The 26,263-nt window shown below is 43.5% G+C and overlaps 2 protein-coding genes across 2 annotated transcripts; one reads left to right on the forward strand and one right to left on the reverse strand.

Annotated features, from left to right (window-relative positions):
• Positions 1–2,215: 2,215 nt before the first annotated feature.
• SYCE3 (synaptonemal complex central element protein 3) lies at positions 2,216–3,441 on the forward strand. The gene is made up of 2 exons (XM_054282197.1): positions 2,216–2,324; positions 3,259–3,441. Exons 1-2 carry the CDS (start codon positions 2,216–2,218, stop codon positions 3,426–3,428), a joined length of 279 nt encoding a protein of 92 aa, XP_054138172.1. The 3' UTR covers positions 3,429–3,441.
• Positions 3,442–8,417: 4,976 nt separating this feature from the next.
• On the reverse strand, positions 8,418–25,994 carry YBX3 (Y-box binding protein 3). Its single transcript, XM_054282013.1, has 9 exons — positions 25,778–25,994; positions 21,669–21,732; positions 19,927–19,960; positions 15,110–15,199; positions 14,348–14,470; positions 13,059–13,150; positions 10,850–11,021; positions 9,341–9,441; positions 8,418–8,933 (listed from the first exon to the last, which is right to left on the reverse strand). Exons 1-8 carry the CDS (start codon positions 25,992–25,994, stop codon positions 9,376–9,378), a joined length of 858 nt encoding a protein of 285 aa, XP_054137988.1. The 3' UTR covers positions 8,418–8,933; positions 9,341–9,375.
• Between the last annotated feature and the right edge of the window lie 269 nt (positions 25,995–26,263).

A 26,263-nucleotide genomic window follows, 5' to 3' on the forward strand; every position in this document is an offset into this window, starting at 1 on the left:
CGTGCTGCCCAGCACACCCAGCCCGGTCCCGTTTGGCATCCTCTATCCTTCTCTGCTTTTTCTTTATGGTTAAGCACACTGAAAGGCAGCAGACTGGCAGTTTTATTAACATAACCATCCTCTATCTGCAGGACAGCTGTAGCACACGTAGAAAGCACCCAGACCACACACACGGCTCGGTTGGATGGATGGGCAGAGCCCAATAAGATGATATTTAATAAGTCCAAGCGCCGAGTCCTGCATTTTAGCCACAGTAACCCCCTGCAACGCCATAGGCTGGGGACAGTGTGGATAGACAGTGTCCAGGCAGAAAGGGACCAGTGTGCCCTGGGCAAGAAGGCCAGTGGCATTCTGGCCTGTGTCAGGAATAGTGTGGCCAGCAGGAGCAGGGAGGTCATTCTTCCCCTGTACTGGTGAGGCCATACCTTGAATGCTGTGTCCAGTTCTGGCCCCTCAGTTTAGGAAGGGCCTTGAGATGCTTGAGCACACCCAGAGAAGGCAACGAGGCTGGTGAGGGGCTTGGAACACAAGCCCTGTGAGGAACGACTGAGGGAGCTGGGGGTGTTTAGCCTGGAGAAAAGGAGACTCAGTGGTGACCTTATCACTCTCTACAGCTACCTGAAAGGTGGCTGCAGTCAGGTGGGGTTGGTCTCTTTCTCAGGCAGCAACTGACAGAACCAGAGGGCACAGTCTTAGGCTGTGCCAAGGAAAATATAGGTTGGATATTAGGAAAAAGATTTTTATGGAAAGAGTGATAAAGTACTGGAATTGTCTGCCTGGGGTGGTGGTGGAGTCACCATTCCTGGATGTGTTTAAAAAAAGACTGGATGTGGCACTCGGTGCCATGGTATGCTTGAGGCGTTAGGGTATGGGTTGCACTCGATGATCTTGAAGGTCTCTTCCTGCCTAGTGATTCTGTGATTCTGTCCGTGATGCCGCACAGAGCCGGCCCTGGCGGCGCTGGAAGCGATGGGCAGGCGGGGCACGGAGCCGGGACACGGAGCCGGGACCCAGAGCCGGGACACGGTGCCAGGGCACAGCCACAGCCCGGCGCCGCGGAGCGCCAACGGCGCCGTCCTCCCGGCCGCCGAGCTCTCCCAAGGGATTGTGTTCGCGAAACACAGAATCAACCGAGCTCGTGAGCCCGGGCAATGAGCGGGCGGGAGGGGCGGGCACGGCGGCCGGGCGGCGTTTGGTGTCGCGTTACCGCCCGCCCCGTCCGTGAGGGCGGCCGGCGGCGCGGCCCCGGCGCCCCGGGGGACGCGGTCGTGGCGGCGGCCGAAAGGTGCCCGTGGTGTGGGACAGCACCCCGGCCTGGGCTCTAAAGGGGCATGGCCGGTTAACCTCAGTTTTACCTCGTTGTACGAAGAGACACTTGGAACACCTAGCGTGCGAGGTTTGCCGCCGGTTTACAATGCTGTAAGGCCATTACAAACCACCGGTCGCGTTCCTTCCGCACATACCTGCAATAAACCCCGGAAAACAGATACCCACTGAGTCTGAGAAATCATGCGATAAAAACTCTGCAGTGTGATGTATAAAGTCACTACACTGAAGCTCTTCCGTCTCTTTCTGCACAGTTCTGTCCCATCCATTGATGGTTTTTAGAAAAGGAAATTAAAGGCAATACTTTGTGTTACATTTTCGGTGAACACTACGGTTCTAAAACTCTATTTTTGCCCCAAGCACTTTTACATACTAGAATTTCATTCCGTACAACTAAGCACAGCTTAGGGAATCATAATCTGCCTCTATGGTGACAGAACTTCGTGTTTGTACTTAACCTGTCTAGAGCCTGCAATTGTGAAATAAATACTGGTTACAAATGGGGATTTTACGGCTAACTTTGAAAATAAGGAGTTGCCCTGGGTCAGAGTATTTGGGAGAGAAGCTGCAAGACAACTGTAACAGGGTAATGAAGTTTGCTAGTGAAGAGTTTGACACAATGATCTTTTATTACTGATACCAAAAATCTTTATTTTGCACAAGCACAGCATATTTTAGCTTATTCTTTCTACTAATTTCAAAATGAGTCACAAGTAATATGCAGCATACAGATGACCAGTAACCTTAAAGTCAGATTCTTACTGAATTCACATGTAGATCTTAAAAGTATATGCTTTTATTTTTTTAGTGCTATGTTACTTGGTCCCAACTATGAAAATCAACTCACTTTAGAGTAAAATAAAGTTGGAAATTCCTGGTTTCCTTATAGATGGCTGAATCAGAATCTCAGGAAGGAGACGATTATAACAGGGGAAAGATGGTGGAGAACATTAGAACAGACATGGAGGAACTTCTGGAGGAAATGGAAAAACTAACAGGTACAGGTCTTTATTAGGAATGATATGGATTTTTGTACTGAAGACACTGAAGATTTATATTTATTCTGTAAACTTCTGTGTGATAGAAATATAATTAAAACAATCACCGTCAACTAATGGCCTCGTGTTCTTAATTGTGAAAAAGCATGCAGATAATTTAGGTGGTTCAGATGGCTCAGAATTAAAATCAATAGGTGATGATGCATGCTTACTTCAGAGTGTTGGTTAAAAAATGAAATATTACTAAGGTCTTTAATGTACAATTGTTAAAATATAGTCTATAAAATGAGAATTCTAAAAAATGGATACATATCACCTCTCAGATCAGTGTACTATAGTGAATTCTTGGTAAAATAAAAGGGGAAGTAAGTAAGTGTACATTAGTGCATAAGTGCTAAAACTATTTGCTCAGCTTTATCAGATGCTCATTGTTTCAAAATCAATTCCATTATTTAAGGTAGTGATTATTTAAAGATCAATTTCATTACTTAAGTTGTCCTTAAAATATTTCATTTCTGTTGCAATCTCCTTGATCTTATTCTTGCTCACCTAACACAAGCTGTAACCAGTCTGGAGGGAGAACTCCTTATATAATATTCATATATTTTAAAACACTCTCTTGACCCTTTCCATTTGATTACCTGTTTTGTTGTCATTTTCAGGTGAAGTTTCCATCCTTGTTTCATAATTTACATCAGTATACTTTCATTATGAACTATTTTGAGACTATAAGAAGTACTATAAGAAGTAATACTGAACACTGCATTTAATCTAATATTACTGTAGGCAGTTTCTGTTTTATTTTCCAGCCTTCTCTGAGATCCAAAGTGATAATAATTCATTTTATTAATTGAATTTGCTTATTGAATTTATTTATTGAATCAGTCCTTGCTGTTTCCTGGCCAGAAAACAGTAATATGTGTTGTGTTTGCAGTGCGTGCAGCCTGGATGGCTTACAGCTACACGGCCATCCAGAGCAACGCAGACCTGTCCAACGCCATGCAGCACTCAGAAGATGTTTTCCTGATGTGCAAAGAGCTGATGGAGAAGAAATGGCAAGAGGTGCTACTGGAATCTAGAGGTGAAGGGGAAAAAAAGGAATAAATTGAACTTGGTCATGCTGCCAGAATGACATTCCTTGGAAAATCACCTAAGTCCTTTTTTGTCCCAGCTGTGGAGGTTTCACAGGCACTGTGGGAAATGGGCTTTCCTCTTGCTAAGAACTATTTATTTGTGAATGTCTGTGGAATTGTTTTAATGAGATTACACATATAGCTTCATACAGTTGAGGGTAAAAGGCAGCAATGTGTGTAGTTGCATAATGCCCATCAGTAATCCCTGTAGAGTTTGCACACACAATTGACACACCCTCTGACCTTTTCCCTGGAAGATCATACTCCATGGTCAGCATAACTGGAATTCTTAGAAACCTGAACAAACTGGGGAGATGGGGAGCAGGGCTGCTCCCCATGCATAGAGGACCAGCCTAATGGCATTGCACTAGCCCATGCCTTTCAAAGAAAACTGAAGAATTGCTTACTTTCCCAAATGAAACACAGGTTAAATTCTAGATCTGCAGATAGTTTTAGATGGTTTTATTTAGTATTGTCATCTAGGTGTTCAATTACATAGTTTTATTATTTAGATAGATCATCTATAGTTGTTGCATCTTCTTCCATTAGATTTTTAACCATTTCTTTGAACTGATTTCCCCAGAAAGATTGTTCCTCTCAAACCCTCTGAAGGTGGCATGAAATAAATTATTTTTTACCATTATAGACTGCAGTGAGTGTGGTGGCATTGCTGCAGAAAATACTAACCATGTTATAAAACATGCTTTTCTCCATACATTCTTACTGTAAAATATTAGAAAAGGACTAAAAAAATTTCTTCTTCAGTCAGGATGTGGATTGAGAGCAGCACCTCATGGTTTGTGGTTTTACATAAATGAGTAATTTATCAGAGATGGAATTCACTGCAATAAGCTTTAAGGATCTCCCCTTTTATTAAAATCAGTCTCTTTTAACTAGAAAGTAACCACCATGCAGCAAGCAAGAGCACCTCCATCTCCTCTGGAGAGGTAATGATTTAAATCACACCTAAATAATCCCTGAAAGTTTGCCACTGTTTAGGCTGTGTATTTCTTTGAGAGTGGTTGATCTAAATTCAGACAAAATGTTTATCCACCAAAGTAAAAAATATGCAGACAATTTAACTTTGGGTGTTTGGTTTTTTTTAATACCAAGTATTTCTAGAGATACAAATGGTAAGAACAAACTTTGAACTCTACACTTGACTTTCCCATGGGTAGGTCTTCACTTCTCCCCAAGATTTTCTTCAGTTATGTGACGATTACGAGAGGAAAGTTAGGGATAGGGAGCAGTGCTTATTCCTAGAAAAACTATACAGCAAGATATTTATATTTTTACTTTGCTATTTTTATCCTTTATTTATTTACTGGGTTATTACTCACCATCTACCCTATTTCAGCCCCCCTCGAGCCTGCAGCAGACCCCAGATGGCCCACATTGCAACACCTTTATTTCTTGTCATAGGGGTGTGTCCATGAATTTCCAGAAAAAATTAAGTGGAGTAACAGCCCCATCTAGTGCTCACCTAACTGTACCACAAACTGGATTGCTGACATCTCTTAACTCCCCAGCACCCATTTCCTGTGATGAGAAGTGTCAGCAGTTGTGTGGGGTGTAACGCTGCAATGCTTTTACCACTCATGACACAGCAAAATTTACTGATCTGAGGTGTAGTTACGCACTGCACCTGTTGGCAGGTCAACAGGCTGATGTCCAAGAGTAACCTATCCAAGAGCCATCAAGTGGAGCCATAAATATTCTCAATACTCTGCTTTAGAGCATTGAGAATATTTTAGAGTATTGTTTCCATTAACAGTTTCTTACCAAGAAACAGATGAGACTTATATAAAGCCTCCTGTATAATTCTGATGGAAATTCTTCTGGTTCAAACTGTGCCCTTCTTTCCAGTGTAAAACAACTGAAAGAGTGCTGAAATGAGAACATTTCACACTCAGGCATCTCAACCTTGTCAGAACATGTCCAGGAGCTCTGTTCAGAATATTTATTTCATTTACTATTACTGCCCTCCAGTTCTTTATTATAGTCCAAATTACCTCAGAAAGGCTCAAGCATCCATATGAGCTGTTTTACCTTTTAGCATATTTTCAAAATTTCAGTCCACATTCTTGCAGCAATTTTTCCTGAAATTGAATCTGTAACACAGATTTATTATATATATGTATATTATATATATAATATATATGTAAAATTATATGTAAATATATCTATTTACACATACTATTAAAATAATCTTTTTTTCTGAACAAGAACTGTATCACATAAGCACTACTGGCATGAAAATGGCAGTGTATAATTGATACACTAAGGACCTTTATGGTCCTACTCAAGTCACCATTTACAAGTCAAAACTTACAGCCAAACACTGAAGAATAATGTATTTTGACACTAGTCAGAAAATATGAAGCTCTGAGTCTTTTCTATCACATTTTAAAACCTTAAGATATTAATTACTCATCTCATCAGCTGGTGGTACTAAGTCATCAAGATCTATTTTCTGCTCAGTGCATGGTTGTCCTGCTCTAGGACTCAAAATTCAGTCATAGCAGCCTTGCTCCATTATTGCAAACAGAACAAAACAATATTTAAGCTACCACTTATTTGACATGGCCTCCAAAATCTTCTCATCCCATTTACACCTGTGGAAGGATCCCACTGCCACTTAGCTCCAGCAGAATGATTTTCCCTACAGCTCTGAGGACTTCAGAGCATGGACTTTCTCTCTACAGATTCTCTACAGAACCACAGCAGCGCTGAAGGCTCACTGGTTCTCCAAAAAGCCAAACCAGCAGAAAGCAGAATGATGTCTAAGGCCATGGCTTTGAACTCGGGATGTGCAAAGAGACTCTGTAAAAAATCCACAATTAACAGACTCAGACATCCACAGCTGATTTCACAGGCCTCATAACAAACTATGTAGCACAGGCTTTATTTCCAGCACTTTTTCCAACAGGAAGTGTTTCACTTCCAAGGCACTTGTTGCACCTGTGTAGTTCTCCCATGGCAGCAGCACTGTCTGAGACAGAAGCTTGCAGCACACCTATCTCTCTCACCAGGCTGTGAATGCCTTGTATTGCAATTATGTTCAAATGAAACCATGCACAAAGGAAGGCCTACAGAACTGTTTTCTGCCTTTCTTTATCCTCCTCAAAAGTTCACAAGCCACAGGGAATGTTTTTGCAGCACATCAGCTACTCTGCAAACTCAAAATCTTTTTTAAAAAAAATCAAACCAACACAACACAAGTAAGCTCTCATCTGAAATTCTGCTTGAGGCAAATAACCCATAGCCTTATTTACAGCACAAGCTGCCCAGAGATATGACCCTCATTATTGAGCACCAGGTTTATATTTTTTTTCTGGCAAATTCAGCTAACAAGTGCATAAGAGGCCTAGTAAAGGAATAACTTATGTACAGCCCAAGATATCTAAGATGTAATTTCAGTGAGTGCTTTAAACTTTGCTAGAATTAAGCTTACATTTTCATAACCAGGGAACTGAGAGGGATGAAGGAGGTTATGTCAGTCACTGGCTTCTGTTTTATGCAAACATTCTTACTAAAGGCAGGACAGAGATAACAAACAGAACTTAATGCTAGGACATTACTTGCATCTCTCCCTCACTTTCTCCATTCACTAAAAAAAGAAAAAAGCCAGTTCGGTACGTTTGTTAACCTGATTCAATCTGACCTACATTTTTGCAGAGATTAAGAAAATTCTCTTTAGCCTGTCAAATCTCTCAAGGAAAAGCACCTATTGAAGGCAGTTAAAGTAGTTTTTATGACAAGTTCTGCATTAATATTTCAGTATTTATGAATATCTTGCATCTCCTTATTATGGTGAAATTATCAACCTCTCCCCAGTATGTCTGCACATTTAGTTTGGAGCAAAATTTAAGCCTAAAAAAATTTATCCTGCTTAAGAATTTTTTTTAAGGCACCATTACTTATATTTTCCTCACCTTATTGCATTTTTTGTCAAAACAGACATATTTCTTCATCTTCCAAGTAAAGATCTCTTCCTCAGCCAAGCCTATGGCTTTCACTTCACAACCATTAAAAGGTTCCTAATCCCTTGCAATTCAGGCAGCTGTAAGCTTTGCAGCTCAGGCACCACTCAGCCTCTTCCCACCCTCCTTGTCCCCAAGGCAAAGGCAATAGGATGCAAGAGTCCTTGCTCACCTTCCCAGAAGCTGGAAGCAAAGAGCTTTTGAGTGCAATTTTTTATGCCCCGCACTCTCTGCTCAGTTCCTGAATAATAACAGGATTATTTGTTTGAGAAACAAATATGCTTATCTAGGATTTGGGTAACAGCAACTGCAAGACAGTGAGAAATGCTGGACTAGACAATGAAGGACACAAGATATGCACCCAGAGTCAACAGCTGGAAGCAGACTGATAACACCTGGAATACAGCCAAATTTTAGGGAGGAACATTAAAACACCCCTGATATTATAAGATAGCTGAGTACTTTGCCCATTAACATAAGATGGCACAGGTACAGAGATTTCACTGGTTTGAAATAGAGTGGAGAAGCCAGTCAAACATTATTCAAAACAGAAGCTTAGATGAAGTGGTAGTTACTACACAAGTGTCCTTGAGCAGAGTCTCAAAACTTGGATTCTACTGTTTACACAACACAAAGGCCTAGTAAAACAGATGAGAAAAAAAACATTCCAGGAACTCACTCCACATCCCCTAAACTCCTGCCACAAGACAGTAACAGGAAAACCCAACTATTAAACCATTACAGTGAAAGGAACAGAGGGAACACTGTAAGTTATAGCTGTTTAGTCCAAGACTTCTGCAAAGAAATCACAAAAGTATATATCCACATAACCATGCTCAGGTATCATCTAGCAAGACACACCAAAGAGGCAGCTCTCTTTCACATATAAGCACTGAAGGAACAAGATTAAAACAATGAATTATTTTAAAAGCAAACATAAAAAAATACTCTAAACCAGATTTTTTTTGGTAGTTGAAATCACTTTTATTTGTGAGGAACGTCACCCATGCTGCACAGTTTCAAATAGATCTTAACAAGGAAAGCGGAAGTTTGTCCTCCCCATGTCCTGCAGTGAACAGGACTGGCACAGAAAAAAAACTCACACTTGGGAGGTTTAGCACCAGCATCCAATACAAAAAGCATTTTATTTCAATTTTAGTTCTTTGGTTGTTTTTTTTTTCCCTTTTCAGTTTGATACCAAAAGAAAAATTGAAAAAAAATCAATACTAGCAAAACAGTGAAATTCTAGGGAAAAAAACCTCCAAAATCAAATAGCTCAACAGTTGCTGTTAAAACTAGGGAGGTGGTTCTTTCTGAATCGCGCTCTCTTTCTCTCTTCATGCATCTATCTTGCAGGCGTTCCCTGGATCTCAGCTGCTGGTAAATTTTCTTTTACATTTTGGTATTTCAAATCTTTGCTTTCGTCATCACTGTTGACAATTTATTGCTTGTTTGTTTCTTTGGTGTTACTTTTGAGTGATACTTTAGGACACCTGTTGAAGAGCCACATGTTAAAAAAAATGCAGTTTAAGTTTCACTGTCTCAATAAATAGACAAGATGTCAAATGAAAAGAATTATAACAGGCAGGATAAGCACAACTGGCTTATACTGTCCATAATCAGGATCTTCCTAAAATAAAATAACTCATCAGCAGAGCTGTTACTATACAGACCAGAGAGCTTCCTGGAAAAAGAGTAATCAATTATAAAGTAAAACTTACTTTGTGACAAATCCAGAGGCAGAGGGAAGAAAGAAGAGAAAAGCAGTATCTTGGTTTGCCTCTACAGCACTCTTAGAACTTACACAAATATCAAGCCCTACACAAGGGGATGTGGCCAGAATCCTAGAAGCATACACACTCTGCTTTCACTAGGAAACAGAACAGTCCATATTCCTTACCTGAGTGATGGTAAAGGTGCCTGGGGAGCCGGACATTACTCAGCACCACTCTGCTCTGTCACTGGAGCAGGATTTTCAGCAGGTGTTTCAGTTGTCTTTGCCTGAGACACAACAAACTCTTATTGTAGGCAAAGGAACACACCCTTCCTCTCTTCAGCAGTACAGCCAGCATAATGCAGGTTTTAAAACAATCAAGAAAAATGCATCTCCAGAAAATATTTAATTTTAGTGTATTTTTTTGTAATTGAGTATTACACAGCAGATTCTGTCAAGGGAACACCTGAAGTAGACACTGAATGAGCAAAATCCTCATTAAAGTAGAATCTGTGTTTGCAAACAGTTTCCTGTAATTATCTGGTTCAAACAGTTCAGGAAATGGATCTAGAGCTTTCAAATCCATGTCTCATGCTACATACAGAGTTAAGGTTTATGGAAGCAGGAAAACACAACTGTTTGCCCTTCAAAAATAATTGTTACAGTCTGACCCCAATTAAGAACTATCCAGAAGCACTCCCTATCCTACTGCCTTTTAAATTCCTTTTGAGATCGGGTGCTTATTCTCAAAGAGCATCAGAAGAAGCAGGCAAGGAAATCAACATGTCAGATTTGGTCATCAGAATTATCCAGCACATGAATACATTTATTAAAAATTCACACAGGACAGAAGGTCTTGGGCATTCATCCCATTAAAACCTCTGCTACATACAATGATTAACTCGTTTGGGTTGGAAGGGGACCCTGAAGATCACCTCATTCCAACCCTCTGCCATGGACAGGGATGTGATGGTGGTCACAAGGGTTTGGAGGGTGAGAGAAAGATGAGAATGTTGATTCCATGTTCAGAAGGCTTGATTTATTATTTTATGAATATATATACTACATTATACTAAAAAGAATAGAAGGAAAAGTTCTCAGAAGGCTAGCTAAGCTAAGAATAGAAAAGAATGAATAACAAAGGTCTGTGTCCCAGCAGAGAGCAAGACCCAGCTCTGCCGTGAGTGGTCAGTAAATCCAAACATCCATAGGAGACCAATCACGGATCCACCCGTTGCATTCCACAGCAGCAGATAACCCTTGTTTACACTTTGTTGCTGAAACTTCTCAGCTTCAGCAGGAAAAATCCTAACGAAAGGATTTTAATGAAAAGATGTCTGTGACACAGGGACACCTTCCACTATCCCAGGCTGCTCAGAGTTCCATCCAACCTGGCCTTGAACTCTTCCAGGGATTGGGCAGCCACAGCTTACCTGGGCAACCTGTGTCAGTGCCTCACCATCCTCATAAGGGAAATTTTTTTTCCCTCATATCCAATCTACACCTACTCCCTTTCAGTTTTAACTCATTCCCCCTTGTCCTGTCACTCCAGGCCCTTGCAACTGTCTTGCCTCATCTTTCCCTTCAGGCCCCGCAAGGCCACAATGAGGTGCCCCCAAAGGCTGAGGCAGCCCAACTCCCCCAGGGCTCCCTGGCAGGGAGGTGCTCGTGCCCTGAGCAGCTGCCTGTCCGTACCTCCTTGCCCTCCTGTGGCGGGGCGCTGGCTGGGCGCGGCCGGCGCCGGTAGTTGTAGGGGCGCCGGTAGCCGCGGCGCAGCGGCTGCTGGCTCATGGCACTGGCCTCATGATGGTTCTCCTTGTTTTCAGCCTCTCCAGTCGCCGGGGCAGGGCGTGGGCGAGGGGGCCCTCTGAGAGGGGCAGAAAGAGGTGGTAAGAACAAAATCAAGAAAGGTTCAACTACAGTAATTTTAGCCCAGCAAAACCTCCCAAAACCAAGTATCATCCTCAACGGTTTAGAGTTCTAGCAAACCGTCCCTTCAGGGTTTGGCTGACATATGGTTGGAAAGGAAAGACAAGGAAAGTGGGTGTCTCTTCACTGCTGAAGCTACATCACCACATTCTGCTGTCTATCCTGCAAGGAAGATGCAGCTAGCCCCTTTGAATTGCTAGCTAGCAGAAGAAACAAGCCAGTAGTGGCCACACAGGCTGATTGCGCTGAGTTAGCTTTGACATGGCTAAATACCAGCCTAGTCCTATTCCTAATTAATGGTGGAGTCCTTGCAATCCTCCTCACTTCTACCTGAAAACCATTCCTGGATCTTGGCTCTTTGCCTCATGTTGCCCCTCTTAACCAATTAGGAAAAGCACCTATCACAGGTGAGCTGGACCTGATTAGCACTAAGCTAGCAAGTCCATGTTCTTGATGTATACAAGAGCATTTCACCTGATTTCTAGTATATGCAATGCTTATAAACTGTCAAAATCCAGCCAAAATCCAGTTCCCATTAGCTAATCCACAGCCACCAAGTCCCAAAAGCCAATTTAGCTTTTCCAAAGGAACATAACAAAAGTGCCAGTGTCACTGGATTGAGTGCCTGTAAACAAAAACAATATCTGTGAACTCAAACAGAAGCGTTGTGCACTGATAGGCTGTATCATTCCTCTCATAGGAAAATTGCATCAGAAAATAACAAGTTTCCATTAGTCATGGACAAGTTACTCAGCCTGTGATTCAACCCCATGACGTGCAAAAGCCTCACTGGACTTGCTATGGCACTATCTCTGACTGCCCAAAACTAATGAAGACTTGCAGGAATTATATTTATTCAGCTTGGATGCCAACAAGCAGCAAGCATCAGTAGTATCGCATTTCCCACAGTCCTAGATAAAAGAGCCAAATTGAACATGAATATGCATCAACAGAAAAACCCAAACTAGAGGTGGAAGGCTTGTGGCTTTAGACCCAGATTCCAAAAGGATGAATCCATTGTGCATTGAACAGGCAAGTCATTACATTAAGAACAATCTTGTTATCCCTATCAAATTCAGCTTGTTGCTGCTGTTGCACTGTTATTCACCTCCTACTTTTTGTTTTTGAACAAACATGCACATGAAAAAATGGGGATTACATCATTTTTACAGTTCATCTCTAAATTCTGTATTGGAGTTTGACTTCACAAGCTACTTGATAAACAAGGACAATATGATGAGGGGCAACTGAGTGAATGGCAGACAAACCAGCCCCTTGAGGACCTTTAAAGGCAATTTGTCCAAACCCCTTCAGCTAGCTCAGGTGGCTCAGAGCACTCTCCAACCTGACCTTGTAAGGGGCTTCTACCACCTCTCTGGGCAACATTTTCAGTAGAGCACTATTTCAGTGTTCTACCACATTCATAGTAAAAAAGTCTTCCTTCCATTTATACTAAATCTCTTAGTTTAAAACCATTACCCTTCATGCTAACAAACACAACAGGCCCTCTTAAGAAGTTCATCTCCATCTTTCTTATAAGCCCCATTCAAGTACTGGGCAGTCAGCTCCCTCAGCCTGCTGGCCATGCTGCTCCTGCTGCACCCCAGGATATGGGTGGCTTTCTGGGCTGCAACTCCACATTTACCAGCTTACACACACAAGTTTTCACCCACCAGCACCCCCAGCAGGGTCCCAGATAAAGTATAAGCTATTACTTATCCAGAAAAGTATGAGTGTTCATCTGGGAGGACATGGACACTGCAGCTGACTTCAATATGCTGCTCAGTTGTGAGAAGTAATAGGATGCTAAGAATTCTTTGCCCTTTCTAGGCCATTATGATTCTGAACATACAAGCACATGAAACAAATTTCTCCAAGTAATTAAAATGCTTCTCACTGTGCCTACCATAAGTGCTCCCCCACTTGGAAGCCTGTACAGAGCACAAAAGTGACTGAGCAGAGGAACTGTACACACCTGCGATAGCGGGGACGGTAGGTAGGATTCCTGTGCACTTGCTGAAGTTGTCCTCCTTCTGTGACCCCATCCTTGATTTCTCCCTCAGCACCCTGCTACCCAAAGAACACAAGTGTTGTATTTGACAGGCAGTATATTAACCATAACACTGAATGCAAGCTCAAAACAAATATATCAGCACAGAAATCCCAGCATATTGGGTAAAAAGAAGCAGTAGATTCTCAAAAGGCTTAAATTTGGGCAAACTTAAGATGAGGACAAAACAAGAGCCATCAATGCTGCTCCTCAGACTAAGAAGCTGTTCTTAGAAACATTCTCTCTGAACATATTAACTGCATTTCACTACATGAAATGCACTGTAAGGGGTACATGTTATGGCAAGGCAGCTACTGATCAGGACAATTCTTTATTTGAAAAGCTAACAGACATAACACAGAAATTTGCCACAGACCACTTCACATTCTACACAAAGCCCCATTCCACAGGGAACCCCCCACAACAATATCAAGATGTTTTAAGATAGAGTGTTTGATGTGATGTAATACAGTTTATCTTTCTACACAGTCCTTTCAATCTTTCAGAGATACAGTGGTTATCTTTCCCCTTTAGTAGCTAATTGATAAAGCTGCACGTTGGTTTGGGTGTTTTTTCTGGTTTGATTTTTGTTTGTGATTTGTGTTTTAAATGCCAGCCATCAGTAATGTCTGTTTTAGAAAATGTTACATGAGTTAGAGTTTCTTGTGCATTATTCTTTCCCTCAAAAGAAGGAATTTAACAAGATACCTAGAAACAGAAGTGCATCTTCTGCATCTGATCCAGCAGGAAGCAAAAGCTGTGGTGTCTTAACAGCCCTTAGTAGTCTACCTTAAGTTTGACAGGCATCCTTCCCATTTTGCACAGCCATTTTGCACAACCACCATGACCATACACAATTAAAAACCCTGCAATCATCTGTGATGTTCTCTCATGTATAAAAATGATCAGGATAACTAAATATCCAAAGGAACTAGGATAGATAGTAGGAACAGTTAGTATCTGACAGCAGTTGAGGTATAATTGAGAGACTCAGAACTCAAAAAAATAACACTTCTCAGTTTACAACAGCTTTATACTGCCTATCCACTCTGCAATACCAAACTGTTCTGGTTTTGTCGAGATGCCTTGTACACCATAACTTGAAAGTTTATTAGACCTATGTTGCATGATCAGAAGTGCCTCAGACAGTCAGGTGAGAAACAGCCCTGCCAGTACTGTGTGTGGCAGCAGCAATGCAGGGAAAGGGGACTCACACTCCGAGGCGGGCCCCGGCGCCGGCCAAAGTAGCCCCGTCGGTAGCGGCGCCGGTCTGCAGCGTAGCGGCTGCCTTCCACAGGGACTCCATCTGGACCAGTGACATTGGCTGCCTCTGCACCCTGTAAGGGCAAAGGAAAGGTAGCCAGGGTGGTGTGAGAAAAGAGCAACCAGCTACAGGGAGAAGATGAAACAGGAAAGAGGCTTATTTGCATAAGGAATCACTGTAACTTGGAACTTCCTCCTGCACAAGGCAAAAGGAGGCTTGTTATTCCCAACCCCTTAAACAAGAGATTTATCATGAGTTAAGAGACTGAAATCCTATCCAACAGCCTGAGTTCAGAGGAGGAAGCAAGAAGGAACTGACAGTCAAAAATAAACCTCAAAAAATGTTCAGGAAAGTAGAAGCATAAGGAAATTGAAAGTTCTTACAGTTACTAAGGTATCAGACTCGAAGACAAATTGTTCAGTGCAATGTAGGCCTCAGTTCATAATTACTGGGCAGGCTGTAGGCTTCCCATGTTCTCTCAAGGAACAACTGCAGATTCCAGAATCACTAGGATGCAGTTTCCTAGTAGTTTTGATACATATCTAGAAATATGCCTTAATGACACCTTTAAAGAACAGATTTCCCCCAGAAAAGCTATATGAATGCCACCAACCCAGCAGTTCACACATCAGACAGAGACATCAAAGGCACAGCTAAAGTTGTGTGATATTATCTCTGTAGGACCACACCCTGCGGCTCCATGATCTCTCACCTTCTCTCCCTCAACCACATCAAATTCTACAGTCTCTCCATCACCAACGCTGCGCAGGTACTTCCGTGGATTGTTTTTCTTTATCGCCGTCTTGAAAGGAAAATGCATAAAAATATATTATTTTATGTTACTTATGTTACACATTCTTAGCCCCACAGATGAGGGAAGGGCAGCATTTCTCTGCTACAATTCCAACTCTACACACCAGAGCAGTCAGTGCACTAAGGTATTTCAAACAGACTGATGTCTCTTATTTCACAGGCCCACCAATACTCAGTTCAAGGTCTCCTCTTCTCTCACTATCTATAAGTTCATAAATCACCTGCTGCTCCAGGATCTGCTCTGTCCAGCACACTGGATATGGAAATTACTGCAAATCTCTGCATGAACAGAGTTCATACTCAGTGCCAAGGCAGCACTAGCAGCAAGTGTGATCCCTGCCTTCAGTCATTAGGAGAGCAGTAGACCATCTAAAGAGAACTCAAGACCCAGAGCATTTCTGTAGAAGCATTAACTATATGGTATCATGGCAAGTCATAGCAACTAGAAAAGAATTACTGTAACTCTGGTGCAACAAATCAGCATTTTATCTAAGCACTGTAAATGACACCACAAATATTAGGTGAGTCTGTAATAACACAGAATAGTACCAGAACAGACAGATGGAATCTTAGCCATCTCTGCGACAGAAACCCCAAAGTAGCACAATAATAGCTATTAATGATAATACTCTTATTGTTACATAAAAGTAACAACATGGGTTTGGATCAAAGCCAGTTATACACCTCCTCAGACTCACAGGAAACACTCATAACTCCTGGAGCAATTTTCAGTCTACAAATACCTTGCTTGTACTCTGTGGAGTACTTCTAGGACTCCACAAAAGGCTTTTATCAAGACAAGCCTATGGTCTGTTCATTAGGCAAGGCTTTGCAAACTGGAAGATGCCAGGGAGAAAAGACCAAGACATGCATTGTACAAGCTAATCCAGTCGCTATTTTCTCACTGAAAGATTATTATCTTGCACTAGATTATTGAAGACCAATTCACATTCCTGATGTGGGAACCTTTAGTTAGCATGAAGGAGGGAGGTACAGAGCCAGCAAAGAGAAACACACATGGAAACACAGGGCATAAACATGGCTTAAGAAATTGGATGTGGGGCAGAAACAGGAGAGCCAGTTGTCCTGTCTGTCTGCACAATGACCATCAGTGGAGCTGTTACCTTTGCACAGCAACAATATTTAGTCAACAACAGCCCCAAAATATTTCCAACTGAAGGAAAAATTTATTCAGTTTAAAGCTCATCTTGACTACTCTAGGAAACCTACTTTCCTTGCTGCTCAATACAGTCTCCTTTGTGTTTCAGGCCACAGACCAGCACGTCCTTCTAGCCATACCTTTCCCTATATCCTGAAGCATCCCTGAGCAGCCTAAGGAAGGATGCAAGAGTGTACATACTATAATTGTCAAAGCAAAAATATTCCAAGAGGTTTGGGGTTTTTTAATACAGAAACAGAATTACCTGTTCAAGTCAATTCCTTTGGGAATTACTTTAGCAAGCAGAGACTCCACAAGTACCTCAAACAACTTTGTTTGCTTTTTGCTGACTTTAGTATAACTGTCGCACTTCTAAAAATCAGATCAAAGTGTTTGCTTTTCCATAAATTTTATATCCTAGTACTAAAACCCTCAATCTGCAGCGAAGTTATTGATTTAGTACTAGTTGTACTGAAACAAGTACTATTTGACTAAAACTTCTAAACTTGTGCTTTGCATGTCACAGAGATGTCAATAAGCTGTATTTCAAACTCTTTCCCCTTCCCTGTAAGTGCAAAAGAAGAAAAGACTAAAAAATTTCTTTTCAGCAGAGGGTATACATAAGATAGATGAAGCTCCTCAAATACCCTTCAAAAAGCATAATGAAAGATAAAAGCAACAGTATTCCACATGTTCTGTTCCCAGCTTTATGGGCAGAAACTTGAAGAATCCAGATCTGCAACTGCCAGCAGAAGGTAGAGGCTGCAGTAGGCTGGAGCTTGTTTTATAAAGGCAATCAGGACAACTTTAAGTAAATCCTAGAAATCCAAGCAGAAACTCTAAAGCTTTACTACTTCAGCTGCAGATAAACATCCCTGAAATAAGCCTCTAACAAGCCTAAGCTCTAAGCTTGATGAAAAGACTTTTACTCTGTGTATCCAGAGGGAAGAGAGCACTATTCTCCCTGATACTGTTTACCAGCATGCTGCAGGCTCCAGCTTCTCTGATTCAGAAGACAGATGTTTCATATTAACAGACAACACTCAACAACAAAGCCTTTCCTTTCCCAGAGGGAATACTGATGAACAGGCAACCAGAAGAGCCTCCAGAGCTAGTTCAGGTTCTTGTTTGAAAGAGTTCTTTCCATATGCTCATACCACCACATCATCAGCACATCCAGCCTTGTCCCAGTATCAGCCAAAATTTATTACACTGATTCCTGGTGCAGGTACTTCAGGCTGTGCATGATCAACATAATCCAGTGCAGTGAAGAGAAAGATTAACTCCTCCTCACAGCTCATTGATTTCAACTCTGCCTCATTAAATGTAACTGCTCTGGCTGCTGACACGCTTCCTGTAGTTAAATTGTGAGACACACTGCAGCCCATGAGGCAGATGGATCCCCTCTGCTCACAGCACCTGTAGCTGACGGATACAGTGCCCTGGGCCACACCTTGCACCAACCAACCAGACAGGGATGCAAAGCAAAGAGCTGTCCTTCCCAAAAACACTGCCTGGGGCCCCTGCAAGACAAAGGGTTAACTCAAAGCAAGCCATGCATGCCCTAAAAAGAAAAGCATTTTAATCTGTACTAGTTATAAATAGCATCCAATAGCCAGACACCAAGCACTAACCCCCATTCCAATCATGAGGTCGGCCATTCCATGCAGGGGAGGCAGGGAGAAGCTGTATCTATTCAACTAGGTCAGCCTTATTCTGAAGGGATTAGGAGTGTAATCCAGCCCCTCCCAGGCACGAGGGCACTATCAGCACAGAGGGAGCTTGAAGCAGGATGTTTGCTCACAGCATGGATTTGCCTCCCTCCTCAGACAGCCTCACCAGGAGCTCTGGCTGTCCCAGGCTCTGGGAGCGAGCACATCCATGTACAGGATGAGGAACATCTGACTGCTGCCAAGCCAGAGCAGCACTAGAAGCCTCTACTCTGCCATGCACAGCCTGCCAAGAGGGTTCATCTGATGCAGGCCTGCACATGATGTGGTATTTCTGAAACAAAGCCAGTTTTGCTCACACCAAAAGGACTTCAGCCACAGTAGAGGGGAAGTGCCCACCCCTCTCCACACACACTCACCAGCTTACATTTAGGGGAACAATCTCCTCTACAGATGAAGGAGACAAAACAGCACAGATACACTACCTTTCTGTTTGGGTCTCAGCTGGCAGCCCTCCCAAGCACAATAACACTGATCCATGTTATCTATCATCAGCACAACTGCCATTTTCCAGGATATTGTCTCACAAGTATCAAGGAAACCTCATTTGTCTTTAAGGCAGCACTGCCTATCCAGAACACGTTTCTCTTCCAGAACTGTTCCCATCCTCCTGTGGACACAATCCCACCAGACCACATATGTGTCAGCATGCCCACAGCACAGGCTGCTAAGGAAGGAAAGTGGCCATCAAAAATCTGTATATGCACTGACAGCTCTTGCTCTCAAGCCCACCAGCTGAACCAAGAACATGCACTGTGCACACTTCCCAACATCATTTTCTCTCATAACAGGCACTAGATTTATCCCCTTCCAGCTCCAGCCAGGTTCAGATAATGGGTGTACACCCTATGACCCAGAGAAACAGTTACCACTGTTACCACAGTTACCACTATTTAGTCATCAAGACACAAGAACTAAACTAACTCTCAGTGTTGACTCACCAGCTAAGGATATATGCACATATCCTCATTCTCAGTGACCAGCTCTGGGAACAAACTTCCTGGTTACATTTGATAGAAATGCTGTCACACCACAGAGAAAGCTCATGCTCTCAAAGATCACATGAGCCTGCAGACATTTTATATGGGCCAAACTCTAGGGGCAAGATTGCACTTTCTGGTGAATGATGCAAAACCAGATCTAAGCCAACTAATCATTTGACATCAGCATGGAGACAGCATCCTCTGTCTTGCCATTATGTGCCTGCAACCTGAGAGTCACAGTATAAACTTAGAACAGCCTCCTGACAGCTCAAGGAAAGTTAACCAATAACGAGCCGCTGGGCAAGCTCTCTCTGCTTGGGCATACTTGGCACACAGCCTTCCTCCTCTTCTGCCCAAGAGCAGCTGCCTTGTGCAGAAACAGCTGATGGCAACCCAGGCTGGTCAAGAGCCAGACTAGATCACTTTCTCTCCAATACCAGGGAGGGCAGACAGAACAGACCTGCAAGTGAAGAGAGTAGGAAGAAACAAAAAGCACAAAGAGCATGAGGAAACAGGGGAAGGACAGACAACAGCAGCAAGGTATTCACAGAGGAATCATCTCACCAAGAGGAGACAACCAAACAAAAACCACACCAAAAAACACCTTTAGTGTTCAAATTAGAGCAGACAAAAAGGGTTAAGAAGGGCTAAAATACCTAGCCCTTCATATAGAAGGAAAACAACCTAACGTTTCTCCCTGAAAACTTCAACATACACATCCACTCAAGTTATCTGCAGAAAACATTCTAAGGAGAAGCCAGGACAAGGTTGTGGAGCTTTGCAGGAAGCTGCATTAGAAAGCTACCATAGCACACATGTCTAAGCACAGCTCCTGCTGTCTTACCTGATGAACAAACACATCTTCTTTGGTATCGTTTCTGTGAAAAGAAAGTGAGAAGTCGTAAGAGTTTAGACTTAAGAGACTTTAATAGAAATTCCTGGCTTTTCAAGTGAAACCCTCCTTCTCCTAGCCTGTAGCACATGCCCTGAATTCCATACATTCTGTCTAAGCCTATGCTACAAAACCCTGCTCTGAACTTCTATGGTCATTTGCTTGAGAACAGAAAGGGTTCCCAGGCCTTCAAAAGGGTGAGAAGATGGGGGAGGTTCTCTGTAATCTTCTGGCAAATACTCAGTGTTTTCTTTTATGCAGGGCAGAGCTGATGACCGGACTGCTTGTTTTTCACTACTCTAACTCCCCAAAAACACTTTCAGAGGGACTGCAACCTGAGCTGTTACCCCAGAGGTCAAACAAGACTATCAACAGGACTGGCCACAGCTGTTAACAGAGATCTCCTTTCAGTGAAATTCAAAGCAAAGAGGCACAAGAGGTGTCAGGAGAGTCCACAGGAGGAGGACCCAGATATGAACGTGAGGTTTTCTGGATTAGGCCAGACACTTCAGGCTTCCACAAAACACAGAGATAAGTCTGAGACCTTGAATCTGTGTTCCCATACAACAAAAAAGAGCCTAAGCCCTGCCATCTGTTCACTCAATTCCTTCTCAACACACACAACAGGTGGGTCAAAGAGTTTGTGAAGATAATGCGTAATCCCAAATTTATTGTCCTGAATTGAAGCAATAGTAGATTTCACATTGGGAGGAAAGCTAACAAGTTAATACACCACAACCAGGTGAAGGCTCTTAGATCAACTGCTATTACAGATTTTAAGAGGACTTCCTAATTAAAACTCTTCTTCTGAGCTTATGTAACACTGGATAATAACCTCCAGAGACGGAGATTAATACCACACCACGACTGGCTTCAGATCCACAAACGTGGGGTCTTCTACCCCTTTCTGCACTGTCCAACTCACCCAAATCTGCCTGATGTGTAACAACTCAAGTGAAATAACTTGTCAGGTGTGTTTTTGGGAAGACAAGTGTTCAGCATGCAGCAGTTTCATTCCTCAAAAAAGCACACAAAACATTTAAGCCTCTCAACCACAAAGATATTTCAGCCTTAAAAGCCAGAGTTTCCTCCAGTAAACTGAAAGCATGGGTCTTCTGCACCTAAGGTTACAGATGTCCACCTAGAGATGACCAATCTCATCTACAGCTGTTTGGATTCTCAATGCTATTCAGAGATTTGTTTGTGCCCAGAGAAGAGGGGAAAAAACAAAAGATACAAAGAGAAAATTTCTATGAAACTCAGGCCTGGCATACTTTCAGTGAATCTCAATGAGTATCCACTGGAGGTATTCTGACCAAGCAGTTAACACTTGAAGTTTACCCAAAAGTATTTCCCCTCATCCTCCTACCTTTCTCAGGCCTTTGAAAAAAGTCAGGCAGTCACTAAAGAGTACATAGCTCATTAAGAGTGTAGCAGAAGTAAACATGAGAAACAGGTAACAGACCAAATTTGTAGAGTTTGACCCTTTCTGTTTTCTCCCCATGCACATAACCTTTTATTGGAGGCTGAGGTGCTTAAGAAAGATTGCTGAGTGCCTGGCCAAAGCTGAGTATCAACTGCATGAGCTTGTAGTCAGGTCCTGAGGTCTCTGTTGCAATCAGTAGCACGTGGCCTATCTTGTGTACTACGGGTCTTAGTACAGCATAAATACAACTATCAGAATTTAAACATACCTGTTGATAAAGCCATATCCATTTCTGACATTGAACCACTTGACTGTGCCAAGAACTTTGGTGGCTGGAAAGAAAATTAAAGAAGTTAAGCTAAAATATAAGGAAGTACAATAACATTACATAAATACTTTTATAATTGCATATGAAGTTGCAACCACACTAATTCTGTTCCCTTAACACTCAAAGTGTGCCTTCATCTCCCAGTTCAGCTCATTCTAATGCAGTAACAAGACACAGTACTTTAACACACTATTCTTCAGTCAAGGGTTTACCACACACCACAAAACCTAGCCCTATTTTCAGAATAGAACATCTATCCCTTTTTTTATTCTCTATCCCAGAAATGTGCAGCAAAGCTGAAAATCCCACTTGCAGTTCATCAGTTCTCTTCAGGTTAGTAGCTAGACATGAAATACACCTGAAGGAAACTGTCTACAATTCCCCTCTTTTACTTACAGTTACCCTTCTTTCTTCCTTGAAAACCAGAACTGCCCAAAGAAGCAGTATCAAGTACTGTGCAACCCTCTCTAGTGGAAAGGCAGTACATCCTTATTCTGGAAAAGCTCCTTCTTGCATTGTCAGCATCACAATAACCAAGTAAGACCCCACAAGACTTGTTTTTGGTTTTTTTTTTCTTTTTTTAGTAATCCTACTGCTAAGATGATCTGTGATTGTGATGCCTTAAGTTTTAGCTTTCATATTTTTCAGACTCCGTACTGTCTTAGTAACTCTGAACTTCATATGAAGTGTTAGCAAGTTCTCTTCACAGCTGAATTAGACAAAACAATCCTTTTCCAGCCTGAGAACCAAGCTTCAGGCTACAGCTTCAGGCCCAAAAATACAAACAACAGCAAATTGATGAGAGCAATGTGAGAGGATGGGACTTCATAACCTGAAGCTGTAATTGGACAATTAATCCCAATATGTAAATAGACCAAAACTTATAAAAGTGTGAAAACTCGTGACCAGTCATCCATCTTGGGTAGAGCCACAGCAGGGCTCTGTACTGTCCAAGGTGCATCCCTTGAAGGCCTTTAATAAACACCCGCTTTATTCCTTTAAAACTGTTTAGCCTCTGCTCCAGGTCAGCCTCTCTAGGCATCAACCGTGTAGTTACAAAGTGACCAACTTCATGTTCCGTGACTTTCAGTATCAAGGCAAGCTCCTGTCTCGGCAGTAACACAGCATTTACTTAGAAGCCACACTACAGTGTCTTATAGGACCTGGCAAAACCTGTTTCTCCAACTTGTAGGAATGTGTAGGAGGAACTCGACAGTGATGGAGGCAGTTCAACCTCTCCTTACCTCACAGCAAATGGATGGACACCACCAACTTGTACTTTTCAAACCCCTAGTTAAAGGAGAGCTCTAGCCTCCATAATTTAAGAGCTGTTACTTGTTAACACAGCTCAATTACAGCTACTTAAGCAACCCGTGTACTTACTTGAAAAGGGTCCAGTCACCTACAGACAACTGCTTGCTAAAAACCTCACATACATGTTTTGGGGGTGGCAGGAACTCAAGAGGCAATAAAGGAAAACAGACTAGAGAATCTCCAGTTTAGAAGTCCACACCACTCTGCTAGAGGCAAGAACACACTGTAAATTGTTACCTCCATCTACTCTACACCTGTATTCTTTCCAAATATTCACAAGGAGATGACGGAGCCAGCCAGACCTTTGGGCTCACGGCCCCTCAAGTAAGAGTGTCTGACAACAGCAGTGCATTGTAGCACTGCTGCTGTTATTACTGCCAATAACAGGCCCTTTTCCATTGCCCTTTGAGAAGTGAAGTTTTTGGTCTTCTTTAATATACTTTTTAGTAGAAAATGGTCTTATTCAGAATCAGTGGAGTCTTAACATGACTGAGATATCACCTAGCAAAAAAGACCCTGCATAGTACAACATGCATTCCCAAGAATTCTTGTTCACTGGAACCGAAAAACATTCCTTCAGTGTCAAACTGGTTCAGTAAACAGTGTTCAGCACCAGTATTTATAGCTGTGCTTTTAGGTTTAGTTTCATAGGGGCATCACCACATACAGACACCTCCTGCTACCACAATGGCATTGGCCACAAGAGCTCCCTGCATTCACACAAATCAACAGGAGGGGAGGGGGAACACAGAAATAGTGCCAACGGTACCTGCAGGTTTCAGCCTGCTCTGAGAAACAATGCCAGTACCACTGCTTCCCTCAACATCATCCCTTCCCTCCTCTGCAAAACAGCTCTGGAATCTGTCAGCCTACTTGAACCAGATTAGGAAGAAGCCTAGGAAGCATGACAAAAACCCTCAGAGGGGTCAAGAGGCTGGGGAAGGAGAGGTTGTCAAAACTCACTCTGTGGCCAGCTAGCTGCTGCTAAGTGGAGGAGTATGCACACAGTTTGAAAACAACATTTTTCCATGGGGGAGACTCCAATATATTCCCCCTAAAACAGTGTGCTAGCAAAATTAGACATCTACAGTCTCCCCTAAGTATCATTGTGGGCCAAAAAAACTTCAGACAAAAGCATGACACTGAACATCCATGGCACAGTCACTGGTAAGCCTGAGCAGGGAAGTCTGGCAAGGAGGACAAGCCCAGAGGAGAACACAGTAACCAGCTGAAGTGATGAGTCACAGAAGGCAGTTGGTGTGCTGACGTACATCCCACCAGCAAGTGGAAGCCCACATACTTGTACAAGATGCTGTCCTCTGACACTATCAGGGGAAACAATCACCAGCCACTCCTACCCATGACAAAATAGCCTTTTAACAAGGACAGCCAAAGCTTCCTGTGACCAGCCAAAAAGAGAAAGTTGAGTAACCTTTACCCATATTCCTAGAAGCCAGACATTTGGATGCCTCAAGCAAGCATAAGATTTTGCTTCTAATGGGAACTTTGTAAAAGAAGGCTTAAGGGAACATAACTACACAGGTGACCATTAACAGGGACATCTGAGGTGGACTTTAATATAAGTCAATTTTCAATTAGCATTTACAGTGATCCTTTTCCTCATCATTCTTAATAAAAAGCTTGCCTAGCAATAAGGCCATTTTCCAAAACCATTACCACGGTGGTTTTCATTTTCCTGCTAGTTCAGGAAAGGTACTTCTACCTTCACTTCCCCCCACCCCTTCTCTCCAAGCAACAGGAATAGGTGAACAAGGCAAAAGCATTATCAGGAATGAAATAAGCCACATTAAGGCAAGAAGCAACTAGATATACCACCAGATATGGATATGCTGATTCCTGTGTACTAATTACTGACAAATGAGGTAACAGGGGGAAAAAAAAATGAATCACACAAGCTGTGCCTCCAAGCTTTGCTTTGCTAGAATTCTTTCTAACTCCTCTTCAGAGAAATCGTTTTCCTGGATTCTCTTTCTTGCAGCAAGACATCAGTTCTCCCTTTCAGAAGAGAAAGTCCTGTGTATCCTTAAGGAAATCTGGGACTCTACACTGTAAGTCAGCTCCAACTTTGCCTTTACCAAACCCTCAGAAGTTACACAGTTACAAACAGTACACCCCTATCGGCAGCAGCCTGCACATTTGAAGTCCTGTCCTTTTCAACAGGTTGATCCTATTTAATCGCAATGAAAACGAGTCACACTTGCTACGCACTGGGCTTGAGCAGAGAGATGGCAACATGACATTTCGTTTGCCTTCTTACTGATAGTAAAGTAGAAACCAAACCCCGCCCCTCCAAAAGAATCCTCAAAACAAACAAACCCCACTAAACCTGGAAGCATATTAAAGCAAGATTCTTTATGGATAGAAAAGTTGTTCCAGGACCTTAACATTAAGAAGAGGCACACAGGGTTTCGGGCAGCCCTTCCCGGGGGGGCCGCCGCCGGCAGGTGCCGGGACGGGCTGAGCCGGCCGTGCCGCGCTCGCTGTCCCGCACGCTCCGGGCCCATGAGGCACACCCGGGCTCCCGCCCAGCTCCCGAGCGCGTCACGGCCGGCGCCGCGCGGCTCCCCCGGCCCGCGGGGAGGAGGCGGCCCGGCCTGACTCACGGCGTGGGGCGGGGGGAGCGCGCCGGGCCGGGCTGCGGGTGGCGGCCGCCGGCGGACCCCGCGCCCCGCTGCAGGTGCGCCGCCAAGTTGCGAGCAGGGCCCGGTACTCACCCAGCACTTTCTTCGCCGACGCGGCCGCCGCGGTTGTGGTTGCGGCGGCGGCGCCGGGGGCCGCCTCAGCAACAGCCGCACTCGGCGCGGCGGCGCTGGCGGGGCTCTTGGGAGCGGCGTCCGGGACGGCGGGCGCGGGCGGCGCGGCAGCCGCAGCCGGGACGGGCGGCGCGGCGGGCGCGGGGCTGGCGGCGCTGGTCTCCGGCGCCTCGCTCATGGTGCCGGGCGGAGGTGTTGGGTGCTCGGCCGCGCTCGGTCTTACTGCCCCCAAAATGGCCCCGCCGAAGTTTTAACACAGTCAGCGGGGGCCGGAGCGGCACGCGCGCTGCCTCATTAGCATTTAAAGGGGCCGCGCCGGCAACCAGCGGGCGGCGTCGGGTGCGCGTCCCGTGGCGGCACGGCACGGCACGGCACGGCACGGCACGGCACGGCACGGCACGGCGAGAGAATCTACAATCTACAACTCATCGCCTGGAATCTACAACT

This window comes from Melozone crissalis, unplaced genomic scaffold (assembly GCF_028551555.1).
Source record: "Melozone crissalis strain CALT ecotype California unplaced genomic scaffold, PUWL_Pcris_2 ptg000033l_1, whole genome shotgun sequence".
In the NCBI taxonomy this organism is placed as follows: Eukaryota; Metazoa; Chordata; class Aves; order Passeriformes; family Passerellidae; genus Melozone; species Melozone crissalis.

Bases quoted from the DNA above. Each gene is read 5' to 3' on its own strand.
- SYCE3 (XM_054282197.1), top strand. From the start codon at position 2,216: ATGGCTGAATCAGAATCTCAGGAAGGAGACGATTATAACAGGGGAAAG. The intron at 2,325-3,258 runs GTACAGGTCTTT...TTGTGTTTGCAG, and splicing joins GGAAATGGAAAAACTAACAG to TGCGTGCAGCCTGGATGGCT.
- YBX3 (XM_054282013.1), bottom strand. From the start codon at position 25,994: ATGAGCGAGGCGCCGGAGACCAGCGCCGCCAGCCCCGCGCCCGCCGCG. The intron at 19,961-21,668 runs GTATGTTTAAAT...TTCTTTTCACAG, and splicing joins GGATATGGCTTTATCAACAG to AAACGATACCAAAGAAGATG. The intron at 15,200-19,926 runs GTAAGACAGCAG...TTTCCTTTCAAG, and splicing joins AAGATGTGTTTGTTCATCAG to ACGGCGATAAAGAAAAACAA.